The sequence below is a fragment of the Eubalaena glacialis genome, chromosome 19, assembly GCF_028564815.1.
Source record: "Eubalaena glacialis isolate mEubGla1 chromosome 19, mEubGla1.1.hap2.+ XY, whole genome shotgun sequence".
Lineage (NCBI taxonomy): Eukaryota > Metazoa > Chordata > Mammalia > Artiodactyla > Balaenidae > Eubalaena > Eubalaena glacialis.
In genome coordinates this window covers 1,832,634-1,842,395 of record NC_083734.1, presented here as the reverse complement: position 1 = coordinate 1,842,395, position 9,762 = coordinate 1,832,634, and the positions used below count along the sequence as shown (strand labels likewise).

The window sequence follows — 9,762 nt, the reverse complement described above, 5'->3', positions numbered from 1 at the left end:
GCCTTATGGCCACGAGACTTACACTCAGGCTGCGGTGCTGCCTGACCTGGCCAAGTCCGGGCCTCCTCCAGGGGTGTTTGCTCTGGGGTCCAGGCCATGTGCTTCTCGTGCTGGTCACTGGAGCCCAAGGAGCCCGAGCAGATCACATGGGCCACGTTCAGGGCCTTCGCCTCATCTAACGGCTCTGTATGTCCTGCCCGCTCTGGTTCCATCAGCCCGAGCAGCTCCCAGGCCCAGGCCCAGGCCCAGGTGGATGGCACGGGGACATCCGCTCTGCCCTCAGTGAGAGGGGAAGCGTGAGGGCCAGTGTTTGCTGAGCAATAATCCAACCTCCTGCTTGGGCTTAACTCAGAACCTGGGGCCACACGAGCATGTGATGTGGCCTCCATTGGCGGACAGCGGGAACAGGGGGGACACAAGGGTCAGGCCTATGGGGTCGCGGTCCCAGCTCCAACTTCCTGGGCCTCACTTTTCTCATCTGTAGAGTGGACAGTTGGGAGGTACAAACGGGATAAAGTGTCTCAAGTGCTTGGCTCAAGGCCAGCTCAGAGGAAGTCCTCAATACATAGTGTTCTCTAGTTGTTCTCAACAGGGGCCCACAAACCCCTCCTTGGAGCCATTTGGAAAGGTTTGTGGGGCGTTTCGGGTTGGGGGTGTATTTCCAGGGTGAGGGCCAGGGATGCCCATGTTTGCCCACAGCACAGAGCGTTGTCCCACTTGCCCTTTTCCAGAAACCTGAGCAGATTCTGACCCGGGCATTTCCTGTCTGGCCTGCGAGGGGCGGAGGCCCTGATCATTGTATCGAGGTTTCCCAGGAGAATGTCTTTGTTCCTAGGAGATACGTCCACTGAAGGGTTTAGGGGTGAAGAGTCTGCATGTACTCTCAAATAGTTCATATAAAAATAACTCCATATAGGGACTTCCCTGGAGGTCCAGTGGTTAAGACTCTGCGCTTCCACTGCAGGGGGCACGGGTTCCAGCCCTGGTTGGGGAGCTAAGATCCTGCATGCTACACTCGTGGCTCGGCCAAGAAAAAAAATACACCCCCCTCAAAAAAAACTCCTTATAAACAGATAAAGCAAATGCTGGAGAATGAAAATGGGTCAATCTAGGTGAAGGGTATAGAGGTGTTTATCGCATAATTCTTCCAAATTTTTTGTGGGTTGGAAAATTTTCAAGGTAAAAAAAATTGTTAATCACTTAAAAGTTACAACGGCCCAATTCATTTAATTAAAAAGTTCAAGAGATTGCTAAGACTGAGGCTCACAGGTCTTTTTGAAGGAAAGCCCAGGAGGTGCACTGTTAAACAGCGCAAATGAAACACTATTCTGATCAAAAGAAAAGCAGGGGCTTCCCTGGTGGCACAGTGGTTGAGAATCTGCCTGCCAATGCAGGGGACACGGGTTCGAGCCCTGGTCTGGGAAGATCCCACATACCGCGGAGCAACTAGGCCCGTGAGCCACAACTACTGAGCCTGCGCGTCTGGAGCCTGTGCTCCGCAACAAGAGAGGCCGCGACAATGAGAGGCCCGCGCACCGCGATGAAGAGTGGCCCCCGCTCGCTGCAACTAGAGAAAGCCCTTGCACGGAAACGAAGACCCAACACAGTCAAAAAAATAAATAAATAAATAAAATTAAAAAAAAAAAAAAAAGAAAAGCACATGGGAAAATGTCCAACATCACAAATAATGGGGAAAAAACAAGTTAAATAAGGTATAATTATTCAACTATTAAATTAATGTAAGTATATTTGGAATAATAAGATCCCACGCTGGTGAGTAAGCGAGGCACAAACCTGTGGAAAGAGGTCGGGCTGACCGTATCCTCTGTGCTCCCGGCAATAGTCCTAAACGAGACTCCGGACGTGGAGCTGACCCTGTGCGCGAGGCCCGGCCCCGTCCTTAGCGCTAATCACGGCTGCTTCCAGCTCCTGCTCAGGCTGTGCCCAAGGGGCAGCCTGCACAGTCTCCAGCCTGAAGACCTGCTGATACTCCACTCGCCCTGAGTTTTGGGCCAGGACTGCTGGTTCTCGCGCACACGCTCAGCCCCTATTACTCCCTGCAGCCCTCAGAGCACCCAGCGCCCCACCCCACCCCATCTCCTCCGCTCCTGGAACATGGGATTAAATAGGAAAGGCCCCTCCTCCAAGAGGCTCCTCGCAGCCGTCTCCCCTGCCTGACCCACTCCAGCCAGGTAAAGTGGCTGGTGGGTCCAGGGAACTCGGAGCAGCTAGAACTTGTCTCGGGGTTTTAAAAAAAATGTTTTGGGTAATTCCCAAATGTTGGGGGATGTGGTAGTTGTCTTTCTGTTTTCTAGCTTAATCCAACCGTGTTTGGGAGAATAAACTATGTGATCGCAATCCTTCGAAATCTATTGAGATTTGCTCTATGTGCCTGCATGTGGTCGATATTGGCCAATGCTCTGCGTGACCTTGACAAGAGCGTACACTCTGCCGCTAACGGGAGGAGGCTTTGTGGGGATCAAACCCTGTGGGGGTTTCCCTGACTTTCCTCTCAGGGACCAAGATAAATATTTTAACTCCCACAAGATGTTTCTATTGTTACAAGCGTCTAATATTGAGTAGCTTTACTTTTTTCAGTGCTCTTCACTCCTTCCAGCGTTCCCAGGTTCCTGACCAGCCTGCTGGGGATGAATTCTCTTAACCTTCCTTTGTCTGAAAACACCTTTACTTTGTCTCCATTTTTGAGGGATAATTTCACTGGACTGAAATTCACTCACTCACCGTCATTCACTCGTGTATTCGTTTGTTGGGTGAGTATTTGATGAGCCCTGACTGGTGCTGAGTGTGTGCAGGTGCAGGAAACGCCCTTGCTCTCCAAGAAGAGAGGGAAGTGTGTGCCTGGCAGAGGGAGAGGGATGTGCAAAGGCCCTGTGGCTGGAGCACAGGGAGCAAGAAGGGCTGGGGAGGCGGCTGCACCTGGACCACTCGGGACCTTGCGGGCGAGGAATCATGCTTTGCCCTCGTCCTTATAGGAGCAGTGAGGCTTCTCAGAAAAGACAAAGCTTTAACTGGCCCGTGAAGGGTGCATGTGGTGAAAAGAAGCTGAGAAGGGGGCAGAAACCTGATGGGGTTGAGCACTGACTGTCTGAACCAGTGCTGGCTCCTGCAGTGGGTCCTGTGCTGGGCTTTGGGTCACCTGCTCCATCCTGGTGGTAAAGGCCAGGCTTGGCTCTGGGCCGGCAGTTTCCAAGCCCGTCACTCATTTGGCTGTGTGATTGCGGTCCCTTCCACGTGAGTCAGCTTGCCATTTCTCCTTCACAGGGCTGTTACGAGGCTCAGAGAAAACGGTGCTGAGCGCTGGGCCTGCAGCTTTGCAAGAGTTCAAACATCTTAGCTCTTGTTTTTATGGTTAGGATTTTCTCGTCTACTGAGAGTCAGAGAGGGTAAGTCGCTTGCCCTAGGCCACACAGCCAGGATCCTTCACCCTCTCCATTCCACTGACAGGGTCCCTGAGGCCCAGAGAGGTGGTTTGCCCAAGGATGCCCCAAATATGGGAGTGGCAGAACTATTCACTTATTCACTATTTATTGAGTGCCTGCTTTGTGCCAGGTGCGACCCAGGTGCCAGGGAGGGAGTGGTGTAGAAACAGATAAAACCCTGCCCTCGGGAAGCTCATATTCTCCTGGGGGTGACTGATGCTACACAGAATAAATAAGTAAACCAAATACATTTGTTAGGTGGCGACAAAGGCTTTGGAGAGAAATAGAGTTGGGAAGGGGATGGAGAGTGGGGGGAGGCTGACAAGTCCAGTCGGGTGGAAAGGTGGCACTTGACCTGAAGGAGGTGAGGGAGGGGCTCTTAGGACATCTAGGGGAGCAGCATTTCAGGCAGAAATGCTGGGGTGCGCCAGGCACAGCAAAGAGCCCGCAGCGATTGCTGGTGCTTCCTGGGCCTTGGATTCAGGTGAGTCTGCTGCGAAGCCCTCCTCCCAGCAACAGAGGTCGCTGGGGAAGGGGCTCCTCCCAAAGCCCCGGTGGAAGGGAGGGTTTACTCTTTATGAGCAGTGCTGCCCTGCCCCAGCTCCCACCTGGCTCCTACTGAACCTGCCGTCGTCGTCAGGGTGGGGGCAATCAGGCCTGGATGTAGGAGGGGAGCTGGGCATCATGGCCGCGGCCCCTCAGTACCCTCCTGGTTTTAAAGAACTCCCGATGACCTGGTTTCCGGTGACCTGCGGTGCACGCCACCGCGCCAGCCTCCCCCTGCTCCCCACCCCTCAGGGGAAGCTGCCCAGCCTGGCTCCTCACCCACATCCTCCCGGGGACTCGCAGGCCTCCAAGCTAGTACCCGGCTCTCCTGGGCCCCCGTCATGGGCCAGTCCTAAACCGCAGCGTGTTCATGAGTGTCAGGAGTATGATCTTAGGCAAGTCTTGATTGTATAGAAAGGAGGGAGACAGGCATCTGTTGAGAACCTACTGGGTGCCGGGCATTTTGTGCACATCGTTACCGCTAATCCTAAACACAACCTCACTCGGGAGATACTATCGTACCTATTTTATGAACAGAAAATAGACTCAGTAGGGGAAGGTTTAGGTTTTACCCAAGGCCACTCAATAAGCAAATGTTAATTTTAGTAATAAAAGCTGTTTTTGGTGATTGCTGGGAGCCAGGCAGTCAGACCCAGGGCCACTGGGGCAGGGAGGATGGCAAAGAAATGGCTGTTAGCTTTGATCCCCTCCCAGCAAAGGTCAAACTCCTGGCCAGAGAGGTCATCTGGAGATGTTTGTCCTGGAGCTGACTGGGAGACACTCCTGATAAATGGCTCCCATATCGGAAGAGCTATCAAGGGGCAAAGAGAGATAACCCTGAGGGTAGAAAGGGGCTGTTTGTTAAAGCTCCAGCAAGAGGGACTTTGGGTCGGGATCTGGAACAAACATCCTGTCCAACAGAGGAGCATGCTGCCTCAGAAGTGACTTCTCTGTTTGCCAGGGATGCCGGAAAAGGCATATTCCCCCGAGAGAGGTCGGCCTGGGGACTCCCCTGCACGCTCAGACCTGGGAGTTTTCAAAGGGCCAGGCAAGACTTCTGCCCCCAGATATCTTCAGCAGGAGGTTTTTGATCTGAACAGTCCCGATCGATCACACTGGAAGCTGAGTTTGGCTTCTGCACGTCTGGGTGTGTTCCTTTCATGGAGCGGGAGTGGTGGGGGTGGGTTAGGGGTGGAGGAGTGGATTCCTCTAGTTGCATCAGCTATGGTGTGACCTCTGACATTTACCTTTCTTTGTTCCCAGATAAACCAAACACACAAAAACTAATTTTCCTGGCTTAATAAAAGAATGGGGGGTGGGGGGGAGGAGAGTGGCCTGGTAGGTGGGGAGAAAACTGGGGCTTGGGTGAAACAGACTGTAGTCGGGGTGGGGGGGGAAGTGCTCCCTGGGGGCCCTCCCTCTTGGCAGGCTCCCCAGAATTGGCTCTGGTTCCGGAAGGCTCTGCCTGGACACCCTGATGGGGTGGTCAGTGGGCAAACCAGCCCTGCAGCACCTGCTGTTCACCCAGCGCATTCGTGGCCAGTGGTTCTCAAGCATTTCCCACGGGTCAGGTCCTGTGCCGTGGGTTTTACCAGCAGGTATTTCCCTTTTACTTTTGAGAAAACGAAAGTTGCCTGCAACCACAGAGCTAGTGCATGCACCAAGGCCAGCACCCTTCCTGTCTCTTGGTGGGCCTGCCCCATCCTAGGGATGCTGTGGAGGTCAGCACAGGGGTGGGCACACGGTGGCAGCTCACAGATGCTCTGGGCTGGTAGGTGCTGAGGGCCAAGGGGGAGAGAAGTGGGCCGGAATCAGGAAGCAGAGGGACTGCCAGGGCTCCCAGGTATGTGACACCTAGCTACAAAAGGGGCTCTCTTGGGACCCAACCAGCTAAAATCCCACCTACTTTTCTAAACCCCTTCCCTCCCGCTGTCCCCTCTCCACCACTACTCCACCCTTTTCCGGATTACTGAGGACCCCTCTTGTCTGTCTCCCGGCACCTGCACAGGTGGTCCCTCCTCCTGCCCCCGCAATTTGCATGTCTGCCACCTTCTCCTGCGCACAGGCCTCCCTCGGGCCCTTCCCTGAGCATTCCAGGGCAGTGTCCCCCGTTTTGCCATCCCAGCCCGCATCAAGCTATAACCCTTGATTGCTGCTCGGCTCTCATCTCCCAGGGGACAGTGAGGGCAGCCCCGGTGAGTGCTCGAGGGCCAGTGGAGGAGGGGTCGCAACCGGTTGGGGTGGGGGGGCGGGAGCTGCGGGGTGTGCCCGCCCCCCGCCACAGGCAGCCTTAGGAGGGGCGGGGGGCCGAGCCGGCCAAAGTCCAGGTCCGCGGGGCTGTGCAGGGCGCTACTTAAACCTACGACCCGCCGCAGCCGGCCAAGGACAGGGACACCAGGTCAGTTGGCGGGCCTAGTGGGGAGCCGGGGGCCGGCGGGCGGGGGTGCCCAGCAGCCGCGTGGCCTACTCGGGACTGGCCGGCGCCGCAATGGGCGGCCCTGGGACTTGTAGTTCTCTGCTCCGCGAGAGGCCGGTGCGAGCCCGGGAGTGCGGCGCTGCGCGGGGACGGGGACTACATTTCCCAGAAGGCCGGGGAAGCGCGGTCACCGGGAAAGCGCCGCGGCCGGCGGCGCTTCCCGGGCGCGATGGGGCCGGTCCTGGCGGTTGGGGGCTACCGCGAGGCCCGCGTTTGGTCCCTGCAAGGCGGTCCGCGGCCGATGGGTCCGGGCCGGGCGGGGCCCATGCGCAGCTCGGTGGCGGCGCCCGACTGCTGCGGGGGCCTCGGCAACCTGGACTTCAGGAAGGTACCGACCGCGCCAGCAGCGGGGCCAGGAGGGTGGTCGCTAGGGCGGTTGGGTCCGCGGCGGGCGGTGCCACCGCCTACGCCCGGGGGCGGTGTCGCCGTTACCAGGCAACGGGGGCGGGGCGGGGCCGCGGGTGCGTGTGTGTGAGTGCGAGTGCGCGTGTCCGCACCCGTATCCGCGCGTGGGAGCGCGTACACGTGTGCACCTATGGGATCGCTAGGCTCCGGGGAGGAGGCACCCCGAGCTGAGGCCGGAGGACAGGCCTCCTCCCGGGTGGACGGGCGGGTAGTTCGCGGCCTGCGGAGCCCCTAGCGGGCCGGGCCGGGATGGGCCAGGCCGGACTTGGTTCTGAAGACCAGCCGGGCCCCTGGCCCCGGCCCTTAGAGTCTCCTCTGAGACAAGACATTCACCTTTTCGGCGTCAGCCACTACCCGTGGAGCCCTCGAGAGGTCCCTGCCCGAGGCCGCCTTTTGTGGTCCATTCATTGGTACAGCCGGTACCGATCGAGAGCAGGTATCCACTGAAGAAAAACGCACAACCTAATGGTTGCGAGTTGTGATTTTTGGGGGCCTTACTGAGGACTATAGCCCCGGAAAGAGCCTCTCAGTAGCTCTGAGGGGGAGCCAGGATATATAGGAGTTTTTGCTGGAAAAAAAACCACGTCGAACATCAAAAGATTACTGCTAATCACAAAAAAACAGACATCTTGTACATGATTTTAGCACTTTTCTATTTGTGGGAAGATGCAAGAGTCTGGGCTCCTTGAAATTATTCCTTAAATCTGCATCTTAACTGCCTGGGGCCTGTCTCCTGTTTTTCTGCATCCTGAATCCCCCTCAGGGTGCATTGTGGGGTTGGCAGCAGCAGCCGATGGCTTGATGGGGGGGCGACTTCCCTTGTTTACTGGAATGGCAGGCGACATTCTTTGTCGGCTGTCACTGACCTTTCACTCCACTGAGGCTGGAAACTGAAAATTCTCTGCCAGAGATAAAGCTGGTCAATGTTTTAGAAACTGGCTTGTGGGGAGGTGGGTTGAGATCCTGAGATAGCTGGTCCCTATTTGAGGAGGTGACCTCTGATCTGAGCCCTGAGTGATATGCCCTGGGGGGTGGGGGCCCAGGTGCTCTGGTCGGGGGGGCTGGCAGAGCCAAGGCCTTGAGGAGGAGTATTTGTTCAAGAACAAAGAGAAGCCTAGCGTCTGTCCCCAGGGAGTGCAGGACAGTCCCAGGGGATGGGTGGGAAACCAAGGAGAGAGGAAGACTTATTATTTCAGGGAGCTTTCCTTGAAGTGCTGGGTGTGTTTAGAGTGAGCTCGCCTGTGTAATAGGCACCCAGATCCAGGGGATCGTCACCAGCCATCCTGGGAGGATGATCCCAGCAGATCTCCTTGAGAAGGGCAAGGAGAGGGCACTTGGAATGCCAAAGGGGACCCTCGGCATTGCCTGGCTTGGGGTGGATGCTTCATGGATGAGAACTACGGGGGAAGGATGGGGCACCATTAACTGGAGGTGGGGGAAGCCTTCGGGGCTTCTGGTGGAAATCAAGGGGGCAGTGGGCCCCGCTGCAGGGTTAGGGTCCTGCCCTCAGGTCTGAGCAAGGCCTGTGTTCTAGAGCTAGCAGTGGGGGAGGGGGAGATTTCCTGGGTGTGTGGGGGAAGGTCTTTTCTGCTCTTCTTCCCTTCCCTGTGGGTCTGTGCAGTTGGAGCGATCTGGGAACCTTTCAGGGGACAGGTCAGGGTGACCCTCGTTGGCTAACATTCCGTTTTTTCCACTGCAGCCCTTATTGGTACAGTTAAGCTTCCTGTTGCCGACAACGTTGAACGTTGTGTATTTGTCCTACTTGGCAGCCCTCCTCCCTCCTCAGTGAAAACCTCTGGTTTTGAGAGATGTCATCCTCGGGATGGTTCCTCTGTAGCCGGGCATCTGAGCTGCATGATGGCAGCGGGTTGGCCCCACGCCGTCCCTTGGCGGTAATATGTCACACTGAGAATCTAAACTCTAGTAGCCACAGTTGAAAAAGTAAGAAATCGGTGCATTACTTTTGACGATATATTTGACCCAATACGTAAAATATGTCATTTCATCACGTGGCACCGCACGTCCTCAGCAGCCACACGTGTGCTGACGTGCAACCATGGGCACAGTGCCCTTGACCACTAGCTCCTGGGCCTGCTCCAGTTGGTGCGGAACCTGGGCTTTGTTTTGAGCTTAGGAAGTCCCCCCTTGGGCTGCGGTGCGTCCCCGCTGCAGCCTCATCGACCAAGGCTCTCCCTGCCCTGGACTCAGCCAGGCTCCTCAGCTCGGCAGCTGAGTGAAGCCCGCTGGCTGGTGGGCGATGGAGCCGGACTGAGGGGCTCCAGTGGGGCCTCGGGGTGCTGGCTTCTTTGGGAGCACAGGCTGCCAGGGCACAGTCGGGGAGCCCCTTTCATGCCCGTTTCCAGATGGTTCTCCAGCCCTTGTGAGCGATGGGTGGTGTAGGTGTCAAGAGGGGCCCTTCAGTTACCTGCTCTGTAAAATGGGACCTTTGTCAGCTGTAAACTGCAGCCCACCTGAGGGTGGGTGCTCTTCAGAAGGCAAGGCGCCTGTGTTCAGGCAGCATCGAGACCATGCTGGGCGACAGGCCCCTTGGGCTGCACAGTCCCTGTTTGTGACTCATCTGTGACCATTTGGGAGGCAAATCCCAGGGGCAGGTAGGAGCTGCCTTCCAGGGAGAGATGTTTGCCTGCTACACAGAGTTGTTTTTCAAACTCTTTTGGCGTTATCACATTAGTTAGAATAAACATCAGGCCATTTCTCTGGACGACTTATTGTGTGAAGTTCTCAAGGACATAGTTTTTGTCTTCAGTGTTTTTGGGTCAGAGTCCAGACCTTGGGCAAGTCACGTAAACGGGCAGAACCTCGGTTTCTTCTGCTTCTGTTGAGATGATCGTAGGGCTTTACTCATCCGTCTGTCAGTATGGATGTTCTTTTCTT

At 56.2% G+C, this 9,762-nt stretch overlaps 1 protein-coding gene across 1 annotated transcript in view; it reads left to right on the top strand.

Moving 5' to 3' along the window:
- The first annotated feature begins 6,574 nt into the window (after positions 1 to 6,574).
- PEMT (phosphatidylethanolamine N-methyltransferase) overlaps positions 6,575 to 9,762 on the top strand; it is a 46,295-nt gene continuing 43,107 nt past the window's right edge. Inside the window, exon 1 of the mRNA XM_061175575.1 lies at positions 6,575 to 6,790. Within this exon, the coding sequence (XP_061031558.1) occupies positions 6,632 to 6,790 (159 nt within the window). The 5' untranslated portion in view covers positions 6,575 to 6,631. The remainder of the gene's footprint in view (positions 6,791 to 9,762) is intronic.